This window comes from Calonectris borealis, chromosome 14, assembly GCF_964195595.1.
Source record: "Calonectris borealis chromosome 14, bCalBor7.hap1.2, whole genome shotgun sequence".
Taxonomy (NCBI): Eukaryota; Metazoa; Chordata; class Aves; order Procellariiformes; family Procellariidae; genus Calonectris; species Calonectris borealis.
This window is the reverse complement of record NC_134325.1, coordinates 4,595,323-4,622,118: the sequence shown is the minus strand read 5'-3', so window position 1 is coordinate 4,622,118 and position 26,796 is coordinate 4,595,323. Positions and strand designations below refer to the sequence as shown.

The 26,796-nt window shown below is 48.2% G+C and overlaps 1 protein-coding gene across 1 annotated transcript in view; it reads right to left on the bottom strand.

The window, feature by feature from the left end:
• Positions 1 to 26,796, bottom strand: part of SLC67A1 (solute carrier family 67 member 1) — a 63,128-nt gene that overhangs the window by 14,540 nt on the left and 21,792 nt on the right. Inside the window, exons 6-8 of the mRNA XM_075163026.1 lie at positions 11,457 to 11,572; positions 10,853 to 10,963; positions 5,308 to 5,408 (exon numbers count right to left, since the gene is read on the bottom strand). Of these exons, the coding sequence (XP_075019127.1) occupies positions 5,308 to 5,408; positions 10,853 to 10,963; positions 11,457 to 11,572 (328 nt within the window). The remainder of the gene's footprint in view (positions 1 to 5,307; positions 5,409 to 10,852; positions 10,964 to 11,456; positions 11,573 to 26,796) is intronic.

Genomic DNA, 26,796 nt, shown 5'->3' with positions numbered 1-26,796 from the left:
TGATTTCTTGATCCTCAGGGTAATAAATATCTACCTCTTTGTCCCACCCAGAGTTTTTGTTTGGTGCGTTTTGCTTTGGTTTTTTGGAGAAAAAGTTCTTAAAGGAAAGCTTCTCCCACCCCCTCCCACGGTTTGAAATCTAAGCATCAGATGTGACTTTAGATACCAGCCAGGGACTCCAGGTATTTCACTTGCCTAATCCTCCGGCAGCATTTTCCAAGCCAGATACTATGCCTGGAAGTTCTCCATGCTATTGTGCTTGCAAGTCCAAAAAAAAGCCAGAGTCTAGGCCTGCTTCTGCCCATTATGCAAAGTTAAATGATTTTAAATTTTTATGGAATTAATTATTCTCTGGAGGGAGATGGAATGGCATTTCGTACTCCCAGGCATTCACTCCGAGGGAAATTTCGTGCACATGGCTTCTGAGATGAGAGGACTCTGGAAGCCCAGCCCCGGAGGAGAGAGGGATTGCGTCCCTGACAGGCTCCCACACCTCTCGCCTGGAGACCCACCGGTGATCAGATAAAGATGCTTCAAACATATCATGAGCAAGGGAATCTCTGCAACGCAAGATGCCCGGTGCAGAGGTACCCCTCCCGCTGTCTGCTTTCCCCTCCTCATTTCCTTATCTCCCACCCGACTCCTCCTCCTCAGCTTATGCTGGCACAGTCCCAGCTCATCAGACGCTATCAGGGTGCTTCAAGTATCTCTGCAGAGCCCTGGATTGCTCAAAGTACCCCCCACTTGCTATTTTCACTTCCCCATCAGCCCGCTCCAGCCTCGGTCATATTCCATTTTCTAAGCAATGGCTTCGTTTCCTCATCAGGAGCTCTTTGTCCCGATGCTATGACACCACCTTCCCCGACCTCGGTTGGCTTTGTCCTGACCCAGAAGTGAGCCCACTTCCCACCTTCTCACCCTCACTCCGCTGAAGCCTGCCCCACACTTTCCAATATCCTCTGCTCTTAGATGATGCTCTTTGCCTAACCACAAACTGTAAACTGGCACCAGCTCCAGGCCGGTGCTTCATCCGGAGGGCCAGGAAGCCCCCGCTCCCCGCGGACAGGTATTCCCACAGGAACTTTTACAACAACACATCAGTAAACGTATTACTGTGGGCCACCCAGGTCTCCATGAGACAGGCTGGGAGCAGCAGCAAGGCAACCTACGTCCCTCCATGCAGAGGTACAAGTGGCAGCAAGGAGATGTGCCACCAGTGCTGGGGTGAAGGGTGACCGTGCTGTGGGCAGCCAACTTGGTGAAGGGAAGAGGGTGCCAAGGATGCCCCGTGCCATGAGCGGTGGTCATTGGTGCTACGTGCATGGCGTTGTGAGAACAAAATCCACCACCAGCACCAGCTGAGCCACTGGCAAGTGCCATGAACCATTCCCATGCGGACAGAGCTGATGCTCAGCAAGGGAGCAACCAAGAGAGGTGCTCTGGGGGGTGGCCAGCCAAAGCCCATGAGGCTCCCGGGCTCCAAAAACCAGCCCCGAACCTGCCTTCCAAACCCGCAGGGATCCTCTTAGGCTGGGCACAGGGCAACCCCCCATATGTTGGGGTCCTGCGGGGTCATAAAGTGACAAGACGGGACCAAGCATGACGAGGCTAGGCTGATGGGATTCAGGAGGGCTGCCTGATTAGCTGGGCTGCTCACTAACATCCTCCATCTGCAAAGGTGGCAAACGCCTCACCTCCTGTGGGGTCAGTGTTTCTACGCTGATCTCCCCATGCAAAGAGGTGTTTGAGGTACCGACGACAAAGTACTTGAGTTGCCTACTGACAATTAGGTGGACTGACCCAAAGCCATTCAAAATCTCCTCTGTAGGAGCTCTGCAGCTGGCTTGAATGGGAGGAACAGTGGGAAACAGAGATGTTTACAGTGCATTGGCCGCTTCTTACCACAGGAGGTTAAATGAGGCTGAGAAGCTGAAAAATTAGGTTAAGCAATTGGAGCATAATATCCTTGGGGTGGGAAAGGAAAGTGGGAAGAGACCATCGCTATTCGAGTCATCCTGGGATTACTGATCGGGCTGGGAAAGGAGGCTGCAACATCACCTGTGCTAGAGGAAGATGTTCGTTTTTAGAAGATCTCATAAAAAAAAAAAGGAACTACAATAACACAAAGCAATAATACTACTAAAAGTTGGCAGGAATTGGCAGACCGGGCAATGCTTTTTTTGGCGCATGACTATTGGGGAAGAGCTGAGTGAAGGGCTCAGCTAAGCCTCGCTTGCTGTGCCGTTCCCGGTGCACCTCTGAAGCTGCTTAGTGCGTGCTGGGAGCAGGCGAGACCCCGGGACACGGCGCTGGGCATGTCAGCCGGCTGTGCTGTGCAGCCGCCCAGGCACTGTGTTCAATGTCTACAGGGAGGTTTGGAGTAAACAGGACATGGCTTGGTTTTTATTTTCCCCTTGATTTCTGTGACATTTGCTCCCATCTATAAAAGTCGTTAAACGTGACCCATTTTCAGGACCAGGGAGGGATGCAAACAGGAGAGGAACATTTCCTCTAACAGGAGGGCTCAGAGCAAGCCCAGGAGAATGGGAAAACCGCCACAATATTTTATGAAAAGGCAAACTAAGGAACGAGAAATCAAAGCTGAGGATCTGGTTGATGAAATTCACTGAAAAGGACATTATATTCCTTATGAATAAAGCTATAATTTACTCAGTGAAGTGGGGAAGCCAGTCAGCAGATATTAATCACCATTCACCCATCCAGACTGGTGGAATTTGCTTGCACCTTAATCTGCATTTATATCTCCAGCAGTATCAATTCACCGTACAATAGAAACAAATGCATCTGAAATGCCAGCTGAGGCAAGACGAAGGCACACAAGCAGCTCTGGGGCTCGGCAGGACAGAGCCGGCACACGTTGCATTCCCTGCATACATCTTCCCACTGGAGGAACCCCACCAGCAAGCAGCCGTAAAACATGAATCCAGTCACTATCTGCAAGAGACACCTTTGGGCGGTTCCAGCCAGAGACTTCATTTGAAAGTAAAGGCACAAATTCTAATGTTTTACAATAATTTAAAAACCAGGTGGTGAGAGTATCGTTTGGGCCAGCTGAGGATCTGGTCCTGCATAAACCAGAGCAGAGTTTGGAACTGCCCGTGATAAAGTGGAAAGAACAAGCAACAAAGCAGCAAGCAGTGCTTTGCAAGCTCCCGGTAAGATGGCTTTGCTGCCACCAGGAATCAGTTGTCCTGAGCTTTTAAAAACAAAATAAAGCATTTTTTTCCCCTTTGGTGTTCTGACAGCAAACCCCAATGCGACACCATGAAGAAGAGAAGTTTGTACCCTATGACCGCTTCACTCCTCTTATATTTCTGATGTCCAGAGTCATGTGCTGTAGAATATGTGTAGCAACATGGACAGAAACTGCACGGATAGATGAAAGAAAACTGCCTGGCTGACAAAAGCTGGTTTCTGTGCCAAATGTCCCGAGGCAAAGACTCCCCAGCAAAGCAGATGCTGCACCTGAGCCTGTAGGCCACTGCTGGATTAGAGCGTGGTCACGGGTACGACTGGAACCCTGGGACTATGGGAAGGGACAGGTCCCTGGTTAGCACTGACATCTGATTATTCGTCAGGAAGCAGAGTGAACGCTATAATTCCCATATCTTCCAGGGCTGCATCTATACATAGGGTGCACCGGCACAGCAGCACAGGTAACCTTATCTACGGTAGTTTCAACCAAACTAACCTGGGAAACAATAGCAGTGAAGACAGACAGGTATCCCAGACTTAACAGCAGTGTCCTGAAGAGATTTATCCTGGACCTAACAGCAGCATCCAAGCTCCATCTAGCAACACGAAGCCGCTCCTGCCCCGGCTCTACAAGTGCTGTTTTTACCTTCTGTGCTATTGCTGCCCACGTTAGCCGGCTCGAAACAAGCACACCACATCCATGCTGCAACCCCAAATTTGGTTTCAGTGTAGACGTACATACCAGGGATTTAACTGCGAGGTCTAAGTTAAGAGCATAGCTGTTGGGAAGTCTCCCTACGTTCAAAGAGGGAAGAAGATAGCAGAGGGCGACTCGGCCGCTCTAAAACCTAAGTGGTTCCTGCAGACCCTGGTCGGGGGGGGGGCACACACAGACTGACACAGGGAAAGCCTCTGCTAGCAGTGGGGTTCGGATCCGAAGCACGCTTTGGAAAGCAGCTGCTGATCACCCCACTCGTCACTGTTTCCATGCGAGCAGCAAACTGGTTTTCTTTCCGACGAGACTGGATGGGAGGGTGCATCCAGCTGGTAGAAGATGTAAAGCAACAGCTATTCCAAAGCCACCCTCCCAGAACGGACATGGCAGAGGCACCAGCTCCTCAGCTCCAGCCCGTTTACTCTGCAGACTCCACTTGCTGATGTACGGCCATGCTCGTCAGCTTGGTGTCCAAGGTGCCCAGATTTGGTGAGACCAGGGCAGAGCCCAGGCAACTGGTAACACTATGGTAACACTATGCCAAATCCAAATCACAAGGGAAGGATTTCCCAGATGAGAAGTTCCTCCAGAACCCACAGGAACTCTGCGGCAATGCCCAGGAAATGAAGGCGGATTTAATAACAAGACCACCCTCCTTCAGGATATTGCTTAACTTGCATTCCTACCTTGAGGCTTGCTTATAACCATCTATTGCTCTTTCTGCAAAATTGTTAGCCTCTTCCTCTTCCTCCAAAAGGAAAATTCTGCTATAATACAGCATCTTATTTTTTTGGCCCTGCTACTGCCTAATTCAGCTGACTTTTCCCTTTTACCCATTTTGCAAGCCTCCTAATCATGTACCACTGGCCATCTTTAATTTTTTTTTTTTTTTTTTAAATTACAAGCTTGCTGTACTTGTTTCCACCCGGCAGAAACGAGCCCTTCCTCGACACTGAAGGCATCTGTGAAAACGCCAGTAAGACCGTCTACTTACATAAATTTACAGGGTGCTACTAAGTAAATGTAAATCAGGTAACCTGCACCAGTGAAAACCTTGGTCAGGGCACTTTAGCTTCAATGTAAGTTTTGTTACAAACCCCAGGACAACATGTTAGTCCAAGGAAATTTTAGCTCCGCCGCTTAAAGATCTGCAAAGAGAGACAAGGGGAAGATAGCTTTCAGGACACTCCTTGCTCCGATTTCTGCCCATTCCAAGGAAAAGAATAAATTTGGAGTCACTTCTATTTTTTGAAGCCAAGTGCCACATGGCAGAGGATTTGCCCATTAAGATTATGCCTGGATTTGGGAGAGCATGTGTCAAAAAGGGAGCAAATTAGCTAGCGGTGTGGCGAGAGGGGGACTTCCACTTCACTTACCATTTGAAGGACACCAAAATATGACATCAGGTATCCAGACTCCACTGCTTCCAAGCCAAAGAAATCCATAGAGATGATGGAAAACATAATCAGGAACAAACCTAGAGGGAAGGTTAATGAAAAGCATACATCAATATACTTGCACTGCATATAGTGGCCAAGACCCTGCTCCCAGTCACCTCCAGTATGAGTCAGTAGCTCTCCCTGGGGTTACCGGGACTGGATATAAACACGAGCAGAATCCTATTCAAAGTCAGTGTAGTAATTTAATCTTTAAATGTTAACTTTTTTATCCCACTTACTTTCATCTTTAAAATAATGTGACTATGTAGGCTGTAGATTCAGCTGTTTATTATAAACTGGTAAATATTTTTATCACCGAAGCCAAACTAACCATTAAGGCAGTGAGAAAACATTTGTTCAGACAAGACTGTAACCATAAAAATAATCTGATTGGATTCCTCGCCCCTTTTGCCTAACTTTAGATTTTGGCCATGGGGAACACTGCCTGGGAAACAACCCGGTGACATCAGCCTACATACAGCCTTCCACTGCGCACCTGGGCAGTGACGTCGGTGGCACGTGAAGCCTCTCGCCCTCCTGGACCGACAGCGGTGTCGACACAAGCAGTCGGGAAAGTACGGACAGAAACAGCACAGGCTGGGTCTGCTGTTCAATTAAGGCAATTTCTGGAAAGCGTAACGGAAAATGCCCACTCACTGCATCTCACATGAAAATACAATAGCGTGCGTTTCCCCCCGTGCCAAACGTACACAAATACAGACACGCGTACACACGCTCCCATCATACGCAAAGAGCCATCAAATTAAAAATATGATGACAAAACATTGCTCTCAAAAAGCTGGTACGGGGTAGGAGGCTGCTGCCTCCCCGAATGTCTTGTGCACCTCAGGTGGACCAAGGCAGTAGGAAACTGGGGCTCTCTGCGCGTGAACATCCCCACAACGCGCCCCTCGGAGAGCACCCATCCTGCTGGGGAGAGGATTAGAGAGCAGACGACCTTTAGGGGTCCTGCCCTTCCTCGTAGGATCCTCCGAGGTACAAAGACCGGGTAAATAGGGAGCTGCGGTCCTCCCTTTCCTGAAGAAAACAGAGCCCAGGAGGCAACGTGTGAGGACTGAGAAGACAGCTCGTGGCCTGGCAAAGCGAGTCGCTAACCCCGCAGCACGGGAAGGGTCTGCTGGCACTTCCCGGAGGCGTGAGGAGAGGGATCCCAAGTTGCTGACTAAAACGCCGGGGAGGACTCGCACCCTGACAAACCAGCGCAACTCCACCGCATCCAGCAGCCCGACGGCGCTGCTACCAGTGGAGCACCTGCAGAAACAAGGACCTCCCTCCAAGCACCCCAAGCCTTTGCCTGGAGGGGCCACCACCCTCCCACCCCAGGACCTGCCATAAAGCTTTCCTGAACCCCACCGGAGACACCTCTTCCCCCCTTAATGGGGATAGCTGCACCCCAGCTGGCCCCATGGCGTTGGGGAAGAGGGATGGGGGGCAGGAAGGGCACCCCGCTCTGCTACTCTCTGGCTATTTGGAGAAGGTGCCGGGGAGCTGGGGCTCACGAAGATTTATGGCTTCACCACACCCCTCCGCGGAGAGCACGCCGTCGTTATCCAGTTACTTTGAAATCGCTCTTAGCTCAAGCCAGCTTAAGGTAACATGCAAATAACAGTATTTACTCACAACATCCAAACCAGGCAACGGAGTCGCACATGTTTATAAAAGGCACACGTGAAGAAATGAAAGAAAAACCACACTTCGTTTCACTTGCAGGAAGATTAGATTGAAGCGGGTGCTCGCCCTTCATCCTGCTACCCCGCTGCAGGTACCACCTAGGAGGGGTTCAACCTTCCTACATACCTGACGCTTCTTCCTGGTACCACGCGCCAGCTTCTACAGCTCCTCTCCCCTTTGAAGTCCCTCCCCAAGTTAAGGAAGATTTGGATCTTTCTCCTCCAAACGAGCCGATTTCTTGCGGAGCAGGGAGATAGGCTGTGCTCCTTAATTAGCGTTACACATCGCATGGCTCCCCTGGAGATGCAAAGGTCTCTTCTTTAGATGGGTGTCATCTCCCCCTGCCTGCACGGTCACTTAAAGCTACCTGGACAAGGGACACCCCCCTGCTCCCTCCGCTTTAAGGGGGTCTCTCCCACTGGCAACACATTTCTTGGTGAAACCCGCGGGATGAGCCCTAGATTGAACTCAGAAGATTTTCTGGTCATCTGAACATGCATAAGCACTTCTTACAAAGACCTTAGGAGGTCCCACCTGGGTAGGCTGCAGGTCGGCTGAGCACAGCCACGTGAGTGGCGTACCCCTGGGGAGGGGTCTTCTGGGGACACCAAAACCCCACACAGAAGCTGCTGGAATAAGCTTCAACCCACACTGCGAGGCTCAGGTTTTCAACAGGAAAAAAAAGGAAAAAAGCAAAAAATATCCTCAAAAACCTTGCTTTTTTGGGGGGGGGGTCTAAATAAGGGGTGAACTCCTTAGAAAACCTGGCACCAGAGGGATGAGTAACTAAGATTATCCTCAAAAATATCCTCAAAAAACTTGCCTTTTTTGGGGGGGTGTCTAAATAAGGGGTGAACTTCTTATAAAACCTGGCACCAGAGGGGTGAGTAACGAGGGTTATGTGGCAGAAGGCAGGTAAATGGTTTGCGAGATGCGATAAAGACGAGGAAAAGCACCAAGGAGACGCAGGAGTGCCGTATTTTCAAAAAAAAAAAAAAGACACGACATTTCTACAGGCAGCCCGCGGCTTTGGGAAGGCCAGCTTAGCAACCCTGACCCAGAGCCGGTGTGCAAAGGCGAGCGCGGCCTCTGGGAGCCCGCCTCAGCCCTCCTACGCCGGACTGCAAACGCGATGGGAGGCAGAGCCCCAGGGCCCACTGCAAAATCCTGCTCTGCCTCTGAAAGAAAGTCCCTTTAAAAATGGGATGCGGGTGCTAAAGCCATCACATTAAAACCAGGTTTTCCGAAGGGATTAGGCAGCCAAAGAGTCATACAAGCAGCTATTTATCAGTATTTTCAAGGCCCTGGTGATCTCTCGTCAGCAAGAAGTACGTTTGACATTTTTATCCTCGGGTTTTGTTTTCTCTTATCTACCGCAGTGCAATGGGACTCGCTTTTCCCAGGTCAGCTGAGGATGTGATCTGGCCGTGCTGAAGCGGTCTGCTGCCCGTCCATCCCCTGGCAGCTGCCCTCCTGCAAGAGGCACAGAGCCCGTGTCTCTGCTTTTATGCAACACAGGGAGGAGGTTCCCGGCCCCGCAGCCCTCCCGGGGAGGCTCTTTCGGTCTCAAACAAGCTAATTTTAGACAACAATGAGGATCCATAAGGAACAGAAGATTTTCTTCTGTGTATATCACAAACTTGTTTACAAAGTAAATAGAGAACGGTCTGTAATTTGGGCGATCTAATTAATTATACAGTTGCAGCCGGGAGATGAAAGGTAAATGAGCTCACGAGGAGCTCAGCCTCCAGCTGTGAGCTGCAGAGAAGTAGGGGATGGCCAAATCCCCTTTCGGCTGCCATCGTATGGCCAGTAACCTGAAGAGAGACCTGCAAAGAGAAGTCACGAGGATTTTGAACCCTCCTCGCTGCAATGCAAGCACTATACTTGTAGCAGGAGTATTTCTACTCTCACTGAGCTACTCCCAGCCCTTTCAGCGACGGACTGTCAGCCCCTGTCCTGCCTTAACTCTCAGCTTCCCTGGCTCCTCTTACCTAGAAGTTCCCTTGCAGTTTTGGGCAGGAGACGTTTACTTTGGTTAGGTGCGCGTTTTTGCTGCGCAACGGCAAAAGAAGAACGTCTTCGCAACGGAGGAATTTGCATGTCAGCAGGGATGACTAAAACAAAGCGCATCTCACCCGGCCTTTGGGAAAAGGAGAGCGCACAGGAAATTACCGTGCAGGTTGCATATGGATGCGGTCTTGGGATGGCATTTTTAAACAGAGAACTGAATGCTACTTTAAGCTGAGAAATGAGCCAGAATCAGCAAAGAAAACCCTCTTAAAACATCACCTGACTATCTCGTTCTGTGAAACAGTGTCATTTTACAAACACCTTTAAAAATACAACTTCAAAAGTTTAGTTTCAGAAGAACCTAAGAAGTGCACTATTAGGGCAATCCACCCATCCGTCGAGACAGTACCCTGACTCCAGTGGTGGGGGTAGGACCAACCGGCATTACTGGTCTCAGCCAATGCCAACTATATGCAGAAAGAAAAAAAAGAAAAAAAAAAAATCAGAAGTCCTTTACTTCCCTGCATGCTGTTCTACAGCTCCAGTCGGACTTGTTCCCCCAGAGCCCTAGCAAGGCATAACAGACGAACCCGGCCAAGCCCAGAAATGCCATCCCCTACCGATTCAGCCACTCTCCACAGCCAAATCTACTTTCATTTGTAAACTGAATTTACAGTTTACAAATCAGAATTGAATTTGTAAATTACGTTTCATGTTATTTAAACTTCAAGGGCTTCTCGAGACACAGTTGAATTAGAAAAAGATGCGAAGTATAAAAGCTAAGGTACCTTAAATCCTCTCTTAGGATCCTTGTTTGGAAAGGAATTGCCTTAGTTTGTTCAGGTGCATGATGTGCACATATTTTGACGTGTATAAAATTCAATCCTTGAAACTGTAATCAAGAGAAACTGCACTTTTAGGTTTGACTGGGAAAAGAGCCCTGAAGGCTCTCTGTGTGGAAGGGCAGAGAACATCACCCTTTCCTTACACCACCACCACCAAGGCTGACGTGCTGGCTTGTCTGTAGACAAGCAGGGAGGGAAAGAAGCTACAGGGTTGGCAAAATTAAAGATTATTAAATTGTGACCAAGGATACGTATAACCAGGCAAATCGGGAGACATGGACTATGCTAAGACAGCAACTGACTCAAAGGGAGCAGGGAAACGGGCAGGTTTGGGATGGGTTTGAGGGAGCAGCAGGCTCCTACCATGACACAAAAAACCGAGCAGAAAAGAGAAGGACAAGAACCACCATCAACGTGCAAGGGAAGAAACATGCTGTGGTTCCCCTGCATGCAGCCGACAGTTAGAGCAGCCACAGCCTCCCGCCCAGCCATAGTTTTTCGTTGTTGGGGAAAAGGTTAGGGTACACATACCCCTTAAAATCATTAAGTAAAATCAGGAAGGACCGCAGTGTTTCTGGCAGAGTACAAATGATTTCCCTCTGCTCTGAAGAGGTTACAGCCTAAATAGAAATGACAGATGAGAGGAAAAAAAACATTTACGGCCAGGGGCGTGGGGTAAAGAGATTAAGTGATTTGCCAAAAGTCACCGAAGCAGCCTGCGGCAAGTAGTCTGTCTTACATTAAATCCCAGGTTTTTGACCCTATGTGGCTGAGAGCATTTGAAAGCATCCAGCATCGGGTTAGGAGCTGAACCCTCACTGCGCCGTGATCAAATGCAACGTGCTTTCAGTAACTTGAGACAAGCCTGGTCTACAGTGTACGTCGTCTTATTTTAAATACATCAGCAATCACGGTTAATGGGTGAGATTTACCTACGGGAAGTCCAGCAAAGACCTTGACTATGAAAATTTCCATTACTCCCGGAAACTTCATCAGGTATAGGATTTCTCTGAAGCTAAACACGCTGCCAGACGGTGATGTGCCTACAGAAGATGACATATTGATTAATACTCTATTTATACAGGTTAGAAGCAGGAAGCAAGAGACTCTGAGACCGTCTGCTCAGGTTCACCACCACCTTTCTGAAGAGGTGAGTCTCTGCAGCACCAGCTTTCTGTCGACAGCAGGAGGTTGGGAGCCGATGCTGGGTCTGCACGCAGAGGAGCCCGGTGAGACAGCGGGACTGCCTCCCATGCCCGGCCAAACTAACCCCCAGCCAGGGGTCCACCTTCAGCTTTTCCGAGATGTGCGGCAAGCACTGGGCTGGAAGCCTGCAGTTCTGCACGGCAGAGGGGTCAGCAGGTAGGGAATAATATTCTTCCACAAGCACAGCTTAGGCATTAAAGTGTCAGCATTTCAAGCTTGGCACCTTTTTTGCCCTTAAATGCAACCCCAAGTCCTTTAGCAGAGTCCTTACAGCACGTCAGTCCCCTGTCCCTATCCGTGTGCTGTTTATCAGAAATACTAAATACTTACTGTGCTCCATCACACGATGGTCTGACTTTGGTCTAGCCTGCAAAGGGATCCAAACCATTGCTATCATGGTATTCATGAGATTTCCCACCAGCCCGACATACATAGGTACAAAAATGCTGCAAATAGAAAAATTACAGGTAAGTGGATAAATAGCATAAACAAGACATTTATACCCCTGTCCTGCAACGGTTTGGGCACTTGGATGAGGAACAATCCCCTTGAAGTCACAGGACGTAAGGCTCTAAAAGAGCTCACATCTTTTCCTGGGGGCTTTGGATATGACCACGGTTTGAAATTTCACCAAAAGATGGCTATTGCCATCAAGATAGTTTATTGTTTGTATTAATAATAGGGTATAATACAATGCTTTTAAATCTGTGTCAGGAGAAAAGAGCCCCTCTTAGTTTAATGAAGTTTAGAAATCTTCCCACGGAAAGCACAGCAACTGCTTGTTAGGATCCATCTAATCCCCCATCTAATCCCCAGTTTCATTCATCTAAGTATCATCCCACTCCTTGGAATTTCTCAGCAAAATCAAATGAAGTTAAGGAAAGTGAAGAAAGCACTCAAGATGATTAGGGATGGTAGAATACAGCCCAGCCTACAACCAGAACCGAAACCAGGGAGATAGGATGCCACTTGAAAAGGAGCTGCTAAAAATAACAAATACGATTTACAAAGCCTTCTGAGGAGATGAGTAAACAGCACTTTGATTGATGCACCTACTTTTCTCCAAAGGTGCCCAAAACCAAATCAGCACCCCTTCAACTGCCCATGGGAGCCCCAAACGCTGGATCTTTAACAGAAGTGGGGCCTCATCCTTAGATGTAGACCCAGGGAACAGCAATTATTAACAGTAGTTTGACAATGATAAAAAGGAACAATTACCACTTATCTAAAAAACCCAAACACAAACCACGTAAAAGTCAATAGAGTCAATAATAAGTCCTCAATTATCACTGGCTTCTTAAAAGAGAAGATTAGGAAATGACTCCTCCTAGGCTTTAAGGGCATGTGGGAAGATTTCAGGCTCTGAAGGACTTTAACTCTGCCAAACACAGGTGGAGCAAAGTCCAGGGCTGGAAGACTGAAACTCAGGAGAGTCGAGCTGAAAACAAAGGGAGGAGCGTGTTTTGTCTTTAACAGTGAGAGCAATTATCCACTAAACCAGCTCATTAAAGGTCTTCCCCAGCATGGGAACCCTGTTAGTCAAAGAGTTTCATAAAACATGTGCTTAAAACCTACCACAGGACGCAGGTTTGGGGTGGGAATGCCCAGCAGAAACACCAAAGGCTGGTGGCACAGAGGGGACAAGACGAAGTGACCATCACGGTCTCTTTGGGGCATCAAAATTAAAGCACCTTGGACTTCAGCGAAACAATGCCTGGATTTCACCAGAGAAGGCTTTGGAGCTGTGCGAGTCCATGCAGACTCGGAGGCGACCGCGCTGTCCCTGCATCCCCGTGCTGCAAAAACAGGATGCAAAAGCGAGCTGCGAGCCGCCCACCGATGCTCCCTGCGAGCCTGCTGATAAAGGACTGCTTATGCCTGACTTTTTCCTGCTGCTGTTCTTGTCAGACCATGGCGTATGTTTTTTGTGGAATAACTAGCAGCACTAATTGTAAAAGCCTCAAGTTTCCTCCGTGCTAGACAAAGGTGCGGTCTGAATAATTTCTAGAGTATTATTAAAGTCCCAGAGCAAGGCAGTCAAGGATTGAGATGCAAACAACAGAGAAAAGCATCAAAGAGCAAATGCATATATATATATACACACACATATATGTATTCCCGCTAATAGCAACGGCAAAAATCCCAGCTGAATATTTTAATTCTCATTAATTATTATTAATAACAACAAAGTCAGATAATATCTTCCTGCAAATGGACTTAGTGCAATAATTTAGACCTGCTGCCTTCCATCCGCCAAGCTGTTCCGCTAATTCCCCTGGACCACAAAATTAGTCATTTACTGGATCGTTATTTTTTATTTTTAGTGCAGCAGCTTGCCACTTTCTGATTTAAAATTATCTGCCAAACAGTTCCCAATCTATTGAAATCAACTTTGTGGACCCAATTTTTTATCCAAGAAATTGGAATTTCTACTTTGCATTGCAACATAAAGTAAATTTACTAAAAAAATAGAAAGGATAAAATAACCAAAATAAGTAGCTGCAGCTGGCTTAATGAGTTTTGGGAGTTCTGTATTTCAAGCTTTCATTCTGATATGGAAAAAACACATCACAAAAATTTTCGTTGGACAGAAAAACTTCCTTTCCAGTCCTATCTTTTCCTGAGGTTTTCCAGACTCCCACATGCCAACACAAATATGTTTTACTCTTCAGATCCAAGCAGAATTACAGCAAGCAATGAGGGAAGGATCCTCCTCTAAAACCAGTAAGCAAACGACGCGCTACTTCACTGGAAGCCTACGGCTGATAATCCATTGCTGTGCAAGGGAGAGGAGAACCTTGACATTTTACATATTTGGGAAAACCTGGGCTTGCTGTAATGGATTTGTGGCATTTTGTACGGCTGGACTCTGAAGTCAGAGAAATCCAGCAAAATATAGAGCTCAAAATTACATTTCCCAGACAAGCCCGAAGCATTCAAAATCGTCTGAAAATCCCTTTTCTTAGCCACAGCTTTCTGTAAGTGCTTCATCTTTTTCCACATACTAAGCATTATCCCTTGTTGATGGAAAGGTGCTGAAGGTACACCCCTGGGTTAGCTGCTCCGCCACCCCGTCCTACACAGCAGGGACGAACTCTGGAATTGGAGATAACGCATCCGTGTCCAGGAAACCACCTCCCGCATTTGTTTGTTTGCTTGTTTAAGAAAGATGAAGTAAAACCAAGGGTCATGAACAATGCCATATCAACACAGCAGTCATTCTTTTTTTTTCTGATGTATCTTCATTTCTTTTTTTCTGATGTTTCCGTTACAACCCATGAATTACGCACGACGACACCCTTCGGTACAGCATCCTCCCACTCCTGTAGTGAAAGGCAACTGTTTTACAAAGCAGCAGCACAGGGCGGCTTTCCTGAAGCCCTGACACATCACCACCCCTGAACTCCCCATGATGTTTGCTTTGGGGCTTGGGTAGGTGAGGGACCACAGGCAATGTTCTTCTCCTCTTACATGAAGACACAGAAATATTTACGCTGTCATGTAAAGGGACAGGAGTGCTAAAACCAGTGTGCATGTGCTGAATTATTATTTCTGGCAGCAGGGAAGACAAACACCAACCAGGTTGAGCTGACAGTATTCTTGCAATGATGCTGAGCAGGAGACCGGAGGCCAACGCGTTTGCTGGGGAAACTGGTGAAGTTGCAATGATGCTGCTGGATCCTCAGCTAGGGCTGCTCCGTGTCACCCGCACCAGGAAAAACTCTACCTACACCCTTAGGTGCTGCTGGGAGGGGAGCTGCAGCCCTGCGGAGGTGGGTGGGAAGGAGGCAGTGGCGGTTTGGAGGAGTCCAGCAAGCAGCAGGATGGCAGGGGAGGCTTTGCACCCCACGACAGCCCTGAGGAACAGTGCTTTGGCAAGGGGTACGGTGATGCTATCGCCACCAGCAGAGAAAACAGCCCGGGGTTAGCACTGATAATCCCTCTGCTGTGCTCGCTGGATCCTTTTCTGCACGCTAAGCACGTGGAGGACCCAGGGCTAAGCTGTTGCTCTTATTTCTTACCGGTCTGATGAGGAACGAGTGGTACAAACCAGAACAGCTAAGCTAAAGGCAAGACATCCCGACCCCTCAGCGTAGCCGAAGGCTGGGGATAGGAGCGATCGCTGGGTTGGCGGCTCCTGCGGCGCAAGACTTGGCTTGCAGGCATTCATCTTTTTTTTTTTTAAGATTTAAGCATGAAATCTCATCTCTGCTGAAATCAGCAGGAGTCCTTCTGCATTCAATTTTGCCTGTTTGGCTTATCAGGAGGAAGTTTCACCAGGAAGGGACGCGGTGGCACTATTAAGACAAATGAGGCACATTAAGCAGGTTGCTCCCACGGGACCTTTTCCCATCCTCTTCCCTTTCCTGCCCTCCCTCTCGTCCCTCCTGGCTGTCCGCAAACCAGCCATGTGGAGCCAGAGCGAGCCCTGCCAAAACCAGCAGCAGATTTCCTGAGCGGGGCGGAAGAACAAAGGACGCGGGCAGGACTAATACAATTAAATTAAAGGGAGCAAAAGGGCGCAGCAGCTTCAGCAGCTGAGATCATTGTGCGGCCTCTTCCAGCTTCTTGCTGATTAATAGAGGTTAAGAGCCTTTACCGTCCTAGCCTTTACAGTCAAAATAACTTGGGTAACTTTATCTGCGTACTTCAGCATGTTACTTATAATTCCTTTGCTTCTCTTGCATCTGGAGAGAGTCCCTCGCTGACTTTTGCCAGCAGCCTTCCTTGCTCTTCCCCGGGTTTCTCCACTGCAAAGCTCCTCTCAGGCTGCCAGCTAAGACCACAGCTGCCCACTCTTCTTCGTGTCTTTTCAGCCTTGCCATGAAAGGGAGGAACAAAATGCATCGCCCTGTCCTGCACGGGACTGACGAGCCCCAAGGTCCTGCTGCCAGGAGGGTGCAGAGCAATCGTCTGCAGAGAGCAAACAGCCGAACTCGGAGGAGGACTAATTTTTGCTAGTTTTTGCCAACAGAAGCAGCCTCAGCTTGCCCTGACTTACAACTTTCAGAGAAATAAGAAGAAAACGTGAGCAGAGGGACCTGGAGGCCAGGAGCCCACAACATTAGCCAAACGCTGCTTAACAACATAACAAAAGCCTCTTCTTTTTGTTTTCCTGAGGCCATTAGGCAAGTGTGGTGGATGCATTAAAAGCATCCATTAAAAGAGTTTTAAAGGGTTTCAAAAAGCGGGATGGCGAGCCCAGGGCACACTTACCACGGGACTGATGGTGTGGCCAGCTACAAGGCTCACTTGGTAGCCTGTGGCCATGGATAAGGGACAAGTGGCTGACAGGTAGGATTGCCCATCTGGAAACTCCATCCTTAACACTGGTGGGAAAGCAGAATTGATGATGAAACCATTAATAGTAATGTCATGGTAAACAGATTAAACCCAAAGAAAATATTAGCATTCAAAGGCAGCTGGAGGAGGGTTGCATTTCTTCCCATCTAACGCTTACCCAGCCTCTCTATTTACATGCAGGTAACTGGAAATCCCAACGTGCGCCACGCTCCCCGGGTGAGGCGAAGCAAGGACATGCTCTATGCTCTATGTTACTTCGCTCCCATCAGGGTCAATTAGTAAGAGGCAAACGAGCGCCATCAGAGTTCAGTTTCTGAATCAAGACGTGAGGCAGTAACACAGGCTCCCAGAGGCTCCCCAACTCCTGGAAGTGATGTTTTGCAGCTCTGCCCCAAGTGTCGCATGCCCCTGAAGTCAGAAGTGGCACACGTGAAGCATCAGAAAAATCCGGCGGAGTTTATAGCAAACACAGATCTTGGAAAGCGGGACCTGGCCAACCAAGTTATGTGTGGGTGTATATACATACATATATATGTACAAACACATATGCAGAGCATTTCCCAGTAGCTTTGAAGCAAAACTTCCATGAAAAATTCAATCCCACAAAGGCGCGTGCACCACGCGGAGATCAGGCAGTGGCACAGGAGCAGGAGAGAGGCCACCGACCAGGCTTTTGCAGGCAGGTAATATTTTCAGCTCGCAGACGAGGGCGTTTGAACAGAGTCCCCGCTGGTACCTGCCAGCCGCAGCTCCCCAGGCAGTGCCGAGGAGGGAGGGCACCGGAGCCTCCCGCTTCCACCATGGAAGGCTACAACAAACCAATACGGGACACAGTTTTGGGCTCCAGCCCAAATTCCAGTCCTTCCTCTGCCCTTGCAATTCCCATCTTTGGTTTCCTGCCTGAAAAGGCTGGGACAGACCCATGAAGGTACCTAAGGGTTGCTGCCAGCCGGGAGGCTGCGTTCGGGCTGTGTGTGCCATGAGATGGTATCAATCGCTTTCTGATTAGCATTCCAGCCACAGAGCCCTGCTCTGCAAAGCCCAGGAGAAAAACGCGCGCGTGTAATTGCACAATTAAATGTTGCGTCAATACAGCGATTCTTTCGAGGAGGAAGCAGTTCCTGACGATTCCCTGAGGATTAAAGGATCAATGTGTATTTCGGCAGTGAATGGGATTGTGTTTGTTTTCTTTCTCTTTTTCTTAATAAAGTCAAAGTTGAACATGGAGAGAGCACAAATTGTTTTTTAGTGACTCACTCCTACTTCAAAACAGCGCTGCATAAAGCCGGCATTCATAGCCGGCCCAGATTCCTTAAAGAGCTCTGAAAGGACTCTCAAAATATTTCTTTGATGGCAGTCCGGCCACACTATCCACTCATCCACTCACACCCTTAGAGGGGCAGCTATGGGTGAAAAACAGCTGGTGAGTTGGAAAGAAAAGAAAAGCAAAAATCAGAGGCAAAAAAAAAAAAGTTCAGGTGAAACCAAGACACCAAACCATGCTCTCCAGTAAACAGCCTTGGCTCCCTAAGAAAGTGAGCAGTGGCCATTGTGTTCCTGATAACTTAATGATACATAAACTAAGTGCATAACTTACTGTAAATTAGTGATGGTTTTGTTCAAGGAACTTTGTTTTACTGCCTTGACAATGCTTGCTGAATGTATTTCATCTCTGACCCATCGTGGTCTGGTCTATGTTGTTGTCCTAAAGACAAAAAAAGCAAGCACAAAATTTCACCAAAGCTTCTTAAAGAAACAAAACCACAAAAACCTCAACCAAAAATAGATTTATCGAGCCTCAAAAAATTTCACACGTTTCCTAGGATGTTCATGCAAACGTACAGAGATAGTCCGGCTTCCGCAGCCCAGGGCGAGAAACGGCACAATGACACAAATAAACCCAGACAGCCCAGCGCTCAGCAGGCTTCAAGGCGGCCGGTACCACCCATCACGTTATCCGTGCCTTTGAGAGGAAAACAAAAAAAACCCCAGACCTTCCTTTCCGCAGTTCCTACCCCCTGTCCTCATGGAAAAAACATCACACAAAGGCACGAATAAGTGTGGCACAAGTCTTCCCCCTGGCTCTCCTGTCCAAGCAAGTGCCCGTGTGAAAACGGTGCATGAAGCGAGAAGCGCAGGTTAATGCCAGCTGAAGGAGCGTTAAATCCCAAGTGGGAACAAACACAGCCTCCAAGGGACATGTGCTGGAGAAAGATGCCCTTTCTCACTTGCTTCCTCGTGGTCAGGTAGAAGGTACTCACAAGAGGTAGGACAAACTGCCGGGGATGAATCACCTGTATTTCACTGCAGCCCCTCAGTGGGACTCCTTTGGCTGCAATTTTCCCCGCATTGTTTCACTGGGAGCCTGGGATTTCTCTAGAGACCAAATGTAAAAGCTGAGCGGATACCCACCCCCACCCACGCATCAGCAGGAAAAGGAGGGAGTTCACTGCCCTGATGCAACTGGAAACTGTGACCAGGGTGTCCTTTTTGCCACATATCTTTTAGATGAGGAGCAGCAGAAGTTGGCTGCTGCTGCTTCGGGGAGAGCAGGAGGCTCTTCTTCGCTCCGGTGAACTTGACATCATTGCGAGGAGGTGGTGAGACTTCGCGTCCGCACCCTCCGCAGAGCCCCTGACGGGGCGAGAACGAGTCACCCGCAGACAAGTGCTCATCCGACTGCTTATTTCTAGTGGCAGCCACATCTGGAAAAATTCGGGTGGTGGGAAAGGAAAAAAAGATGAAGGGGGGTATGGGCATCCTGCATCACCCGTTTCCATCAGAACTGGGTGAGGGAGGGGTGCTGGAGACTGGCACTGGTGCATTAGCAGGGCAAAGAGCCAGCAGCGCAGCGGCAGAGGCACGTCAGAGCTGCCATGTGCTGGGGACACCAGGCGTGGGACGGGGGCCAGCAGTTCACAGCCATCCCCAAAATCATCAGAGCTACCTGTGGCTTAACTTCCCTTAAGGGACATTTGCTCCTGTACGTGTCATCGACCCAGCACAAGGAGGGTTGCTGGTGGGACTTGGCACTCAACCTTGCAGAAAAAACACTTTAGGTCAGGGCATTGAATAAAAACACTTGGGCTCCTTCCACAGGGAAAATCCTCCTTTGGCAGAGCTCCCTGTGTAAGTGGTGCTCTGTGTGAATGGATAAGGCTGGCTGTCAATCAGGGGCTCCGCTATCTGTCCCCTCCGCGAGCGCCCGCTGCAGAGAAAATCCCAGCAATGCAAAGCAGCTCAAACTAACTGGTCCCTGCCACAGCCCTGGCTCAAGCACGGCAGATCCCGCCGCCGCGGCGTGGAGGGATGCTAATTCCCAGGCAGCTGGAGCAGCCTGCCTGCGCCAGCCCATCCTGCTGTCCGAGCCAACGCAGCGCTCTTCCGAGGAACTCGGCTAATTGCCAGAAGAGGGATATCAGTTGCACTTCAATAAGACATGGGCGGATTTTGCATGCTTTGCTCATAATCCCCCACTAATTTCAAGCGTCATTTATTCTCGTGTGCTCTTTTCTGGTAAAACACCTTTTTTCAAAATACTGCACTTTGCTAATTCAAAGCTTGCACTTGTACGTGTGATTATTGCTTTTCCCTATTGCGTGGACAGTCCCGCTGGCATCTCGGTGTACCAGCACCTGCACATTTACATGCATTTATAACAAAAGGGGGAATAAGTTGCACTCCCCGAAAGATTTTAGCCAGCTGGCTGGCTAAAGCGTTGCTTGCCTCACGCTCTGCGGTATCACCCCGTACGTATAGAAATGGAGGAGTCTAGACAAGGACCAGGTATGAGCTGCACTCCCTGAACGGGGGCTTGCAACATCTGGCTTTGATCCCAGTGGTGCTAATACTGGATGAGCTGGGGCAGGTCAAGATAGGCATCAGAAAGTAGGTGTAAGCGGTCAGTTCTCACAACAGAGGCATCCCACCGGTGAGGCTGGGACATGTGCTCTTCAATCTATCTGTGAACGATCTGGAGCAGTGAGGTAAGAAAGTTTGCTGAGGATATGCAACTAAAAGAGTACTGGGGAAAAGAGCAGTCCGTGGGGAATTGCAGATGGCCCTTAGAGGGCTGAGGGATCGGGCAATAATATGGCAGCTGAAAGTCAGTGCAGATTAAATTGAAAGTGATGCATGCAGGGAAAACAAGTCTTAAATTCATATATGAAATGATGGTTTCTGATCATTACTCAGGAGTGGGACCTTTGGACTATCATAGACTATTCCACAAAACCATCGGCTCACTGCTCAGCTAATCAAACATTAGGGATCACCATGAAAGAAACAGCAAGCGAACAGAGAAGAGAACCTCATTAGACCATGTATAAACTCCTGGTTCACCAATACTTTGAATAGTGCGTGCAATCCTGGTCCCCTCCTCTCAAAAAGGTATTTAAGAAGTGGGACAGGCTCAGAGCATGGCAACAAGGACAATTCATGGCCACTGGTTTTGTACCTGAGGAGGCTGAGAGCCTTCACCCCGGGAAGGAGATGCCCAAGGGACATCTAATAAAGGTCCACAAGTTTGAGAGGGACTTGGAGCAGTGGGTTAGGAAATGACTGACATGGTCATTTCCACCATAAGAACTGGGAAGCACCAAAGGAAGCTGTCGGAGACTGGTTCAAAACAAAGAGAAAGGCCTAATTCTACAACATGTAGAAGGTTGGTGGAGTTTTGGTGTTGTGGAAGCAAAAGGTTTAGACAGGTACAAGGAAAGACTGGACAAGCACTTGGAAGAATGATCTATCGAAGGTTACTAAAAAGTCACGAACCATATTCATTGATGTCAGGAAATCCCCCGAGTTGAAAATAATTGGAGGCTGGAAAAGTAATCAGTGAGGTATTAGGCAAGTTTGTCGCACTCTTTCTCTTCCCTAGGCTTCTTACTATGATTTTTATTGGAGAAAGGATACCAGATCCTGTTGAGACGCAAGTGCAATTTCCTCCTCTGCAGCAGGAATCAAAACCGTCTCTCCCACCACCATCTCACAAACCAGACAGGCTCATTTTTGCTCATTCCCCGCAAAATGCTGCTTTTTTCCTACAATCCTGAAACATTCCAGAAAATAAATAAGAATAACCACAACCGTCACTTTGCGCTTGGGACACTCAGTTGGGAAAGGGTAAAGCTACATTTCAGTCCAAGAAACATTCACGTACCTTATCAAATGCCTGTTTAATACAACACAAAGTTGCAATCCCCCATCTCTTAAACATGGATTTTTCCCAGTCTTTTTCTTGGATACTCCAACCATACAAAGTAATAATAGTTTTTTGGGATCCCCCCCACCTTATTGTTCTTCATGGTGGAGGTTTGCTCCCTAACGGGTGGCAAAACCTTTAAGTAATTCTTTTTTTTTTTTTTTTTTTAAAAATTAAGCAACAAAAACTGCTCTTCCAAGCTCAGAACGTGGCACATTATTAAAACGCTCCGTTTGGGTGTGTCGCTGGGTAAGGACTCCCACGCACAGACTGGTTAGAAGGTGAGCAGTGCTTGCTAGACTACTCGGTGACTCACCACCGAACGCATCGTTAATCATATGTTACAGCATGTCTGACTTCATAGAGTACTGTAGGTGGTGTGAAATAATCTTTGAATGAGTTCAAGCTTTTTCTAGCTTTTATGAGGTTACAACACTTCAGACTCCAGAAGACTCAGCGGGGCAGGAAACTGTTGAGGATTTGCTATAGTAACCTGGGCTGCACTCCCGGCATGTCAGGTCTCTGCTCATGGCGGTGGCTTTGGAGGATCCGCAAGTTTGGCATCGGCTGGAGTTGTTACCTCTCACCCATCGCGATGCACTCGCTTACTCAGAGCTGGCTCAAAGCAACACGTGGGCAGAGCTGAATTGTGCCGCCCTAGGATGAGGGGTGGGGGTCCGGGTAGTTCCTGCGAGCGGAAAGGGTAGGATTTGGCTGGGAAAGAAAGCATGAAGAGAGCTCTGGCGAGCCAGGACCACTGCCTTTGCTGGCACTAAGGAGACAGGCGGTGACTGGTACTTCCAAGAGTGCCTCTCCCACATTCCAAAACCAGACACAGACGCCAGATGCTCTGGCTTCCCTCAGTAAGCATGCCTTCTCGCCACCCTGGCACGGGCAAGCAGACTACAGGACTGTGGGCAGACCGTCCGAGGCCGCAGGCAACTACCTATTTTGCCAATGCTTGGAGGTGTCCCAGCATCGGCCCACCAAAGGACTCGAGCTTCTTCCTCTGCCAGTCCCTTTCGCAAGTAGGGCACCGGCGGGGCTACGGCATTGATCCGAGAGAGCAAAAGGAAGGGGTCCCTCCGCACCCCACACCCGAGGGCTAACGAGGTAGATACCAAAGTCATTGACTAGCCAAGTCTGACACTTAAATTTCGTCTCTTACCAGAACCGCATTCACGTGAATGACATTTTTAAGCTACGTAATCCCTGGCAAAACAAGTTACTCCTTTACCTTGAGGTAAGTAACTGTAAACGCAGCATCCTACCAGGGGTACGGCACAGACTGATCTTGCCTAGGAACAAGTAGTGGCAGCCAACGCCTCCTACCTCGAGGTGTGAAAAATCTTGCCGTGCTGCATCAAGGGCTCCAGCGGCTTTTGTCTAATAATGAAATACGACACATTAGGGCTAATTTTGTACGGGAAGCAATGTTGGAACGCTAATACCCAAAAGTCACAAATAAAACATTTCACACGTCAGGTGGAAGACTTTCCAGCATCTCACTCCAACCTCTTCGGTTGCCCAACAGGCCCCTTGAAAACACCCCTTTCTCCAGCAAAGGCAGAGCCCAAGGGCTGTGGTGCCGCTGATTTGATTTCATGAAGAGTTTGACCCCAGAAGGAGGCATCCGCATGAGAAGAGCGAGTCACTCCCATTTCAATAATGGGCGAAACCATTAATTAAAGGTGCAGAGTTTGCTTGCTTGCGCAGGCTTCCTACGCTCAAACCAGGAGTGGTCTCACTGTTACTATATTTACTGAACTCCCCCAATTAAGTATTTTGTTTCCCTCATCCCATAATGACAAAGGTTCTGCATGTTAAATATATTCAGAAAGGAGGTTGTTCTGTGTTTCATATTTGCAAATTGTAGTAGTTTTCTCCCCTACACAGGTTGCAGGACAAACAGTAGCCAAGGAACAGCTAAGATACTTTGCACTGAATGATCTATTTTCGAGTATTTTGTTTAGCATAGTAGAAAATAATTTATTTGGGTTAAAAAGCACATTCAATATTAACTGAAGTTGCTTGCACTTTTTGGAGCAATGAATTGAAAACAGATTTAATGTACTTCATACCAGTCAAAGGTAATTGCAGGGTCTTCTATGTATTTGGCATATTTCAGTGGATTCCAGCATTGCCAAAGCCCGGCATGAGAACATCCTTTACCTGCAGACCTGGTGCAGCGGTTGCATTTCCAGCTCTGCCTAACGCACCTTTGCTCTCAGTTGGAGGCGCTCCCCTTAGGGAGAAAAAGCGCTTCGTTCATTCTCCGCACCACGTTTCATCTTGGCCCCACTACTGAGACCACCTACGGGGATGCCAGTTAGCATCAGCTGCAGTATGCTGAACTGGTATTTACGGGAGCGCTCGGTGGGAACCACATCTTAGGCAGCCTCATGGGCAGCCTCTCCACCCAGCCACAGGCTTACGGCAGGAGCCTGCTCCGTTCACCACCAACTGACGGCAACTGCAAGCTACCTGACGGACTCGCATGGAAAATTGCGAGCAGCGTGTTTACTGTATATTTAGTTGCGTTTAATTGCAAATTAGCAGCTGGAAACAAGGAGGGGTGAGCACAGAGACAGCCAGCTGTCTGCAGAGGAGTTTGGAAACCTCCGATTAGACATTTCTGTAGCTCCAGTGAGCGAAGCGCTGGCCCGCTGCACGCTTGGGCTTTGCTGTACCTAGAAGATTTACATTTCAAGCCACCTGGTGTTGCAAGAGCCAGAGGCCACACATTTCTTTGGCAGGACATCTTAGGGAACACCTGTATTTTAGATGCCTCAACCAGGTAACTCAAGGCAGCAATGAGCCATGTTCTTTAGTGGCCGGCAGTGACGATGATTTTAGACTGGTGCTTGTGATATCCTGGAGCCTTGCAGAAGCTGGCTGCTTTCAGTGCACCAAATATATCTGCGTAAACAGACAAACTGGCTGATGAGGAAATTATTTACCTTTTGAGGTGCCTAGCAGGTTGTTGTTCTTTTTCTTTTCAGTGCAGAATGAAAAAGAATTGTGTGTTTTCGTTTCACTTCAATTTTATTTTCAGCAGGGGAAAAACATGAGAACATGGACTTCAAAGTGCTGCCAAGCCTGTTGGACGTACATCTGTATAGCACCGGGGAGATACCAGGGTGTCCAAAGTACAAGGATCTCCAGACCTGGATCCACATCAGTCCTCATAATAGTCCTTATATAAAGCTTTCCTTTCTTACATACAGAGACAGACCTCATGCAGTAGCAGCTGAAAAACTCACACTTTAAACCTCGCAATTTATCTTCCTAACATCCCCACATGGGTGACTGGTGCAAACACCCCGTATGTACTCACGGGGAAAGGAAGCACGGAAAACCAAAGTGCCCCAGTAAGGTCCCATAAAGATCATGGTGGAAAAAAAGCCTTAAAAATCAAGTGTCTCGCATGCAAGTTTAATGCTCAGACCAGTGAGGACACTTTTCCTCTCCTCTTTCTTTTCCCTGGATCCCCCAAAAGCCTTTTCCGCTGCCCCAGCCACAACACCGACGCAACAGGAACCTACAACTTGCTGCGCCTTGCAGCACCCCGACAGCGCAACACCAGCACTACGTCTTACAGCACCGTTGATGGGAGAAGCACACCTTTTGGAAGTGTGCGACATCCCTATTACTGTTTCAAGAATTCCTCCCAGAAGCCTTGCCATCACGCGCCCGTGTTGGCTGGCCCAGCTCCACAGGAACCAGCTGCCCCAGAAACAGGCTTCGCCCCGGGGACGCATCCTGGAGCCCTGACTCAATTAAAGCACAAATTTGAGTCAGTGGAAACTTCTCGGAGGAAGGACTGAGTAAAAACCACAGGGTCAAAGTAAAACAGGCCATGTGGATTGTGAGGAATTGGTGAGAAATGCTGCAATCCCGGCTGCACCAGGAGCATCATGGAAAAGGGTTGGAAAAGATCAACCGGGGGCATCATGGAAAAGATGCAAAGTCAGTAAGAGCTGGAAATGGTTTACAGGATGAGGCCCAACATCAGCAGTGTAGATATGATGGCTGCCAAAACCCATCAAAATGGCAGCACCCAGTACAAAGAGCCCAGCCATGGAACAGAGATATGGATTAGCAGCAGGAAAGGACGTTAAATTCATTTCTCTTTAGCAAGTCATCAGGTAGCAGCAGTTGAAGAAAAAAGATGGTATGGGTTCAGTACCAACATCTTTAATCTCTGCTTCAGACCAAGACTAGTTAAACTAGCCTCAGAGAAAGGCAATTTTTTACTAAATGAGACAAACTAAGCACAACTTACTGTATTTACAGATATAGCCAACAAACCCTGTATTTCAACTATACTAATACTGAGATTTCCTAAAAGCAAAACACCACCACATTTGAAGGCTTTAGGGATGTTCTTTTTGGGTTGCTTTAAGTCTGGTTAATATTTGCCTTTAACTTCTTCCACAGACCTATTTCTCGTAAAATCCAAACATGACCAAAAAAGAGAAGAGAGTACTGAAAGATCACTAAACATGTGGAAAAAATTATCCCAGAGGGAATATGAAAGCCATCTGCCCGAGACTCCCTCTGCACTCATCCCGCAGACACGAACAGTGAGAGATCGATGCTCTGGTGGCCAACACAAATAAAGTGGCAAACCCTGGTCTTGGCTGGCATCAAAAGAAACCGCACAGCCAGCCGTCCAGAGAGCTTGTTTAGCTAAGAGCATATTAGCCCCTAGGCTAGCCAAGACTTTATCAGTTGGAAAATCCCAATTGTGAGTGCTAGCTGCAAGGGGGAAAAAAAAAAAAAAAAGAGAATAAAAGAAACGGGGAAAGATCAGGCAGGACAAGCCTGAACATGTTCAGTTTGTCCTTCCTACGTTACAATTATATCCTCATTCCTCAGAGCAAAAGGCAGTTCAAAGAGACAATAAACCCCTTTTTAGTCTTACACTTCCCAAGAACGTCACTGAAACGGAACTGAAGTGGTTCCCAGAGATAAGGCGACAAAAGAAATTAAACCCTTCCCTACAGCTACCCTTCGGTAAAATATCAGCAGAGAAATAGAGGCACTGCCTCAGACATAACTGTGGCATTCATCTGAGGAAATAGGACTTACCTTAGTGGTTTCAAACAGATTAATTTAGTATACTGCTCCTCAAACTCTGCAGCTGCTTCCTTCCTTTGC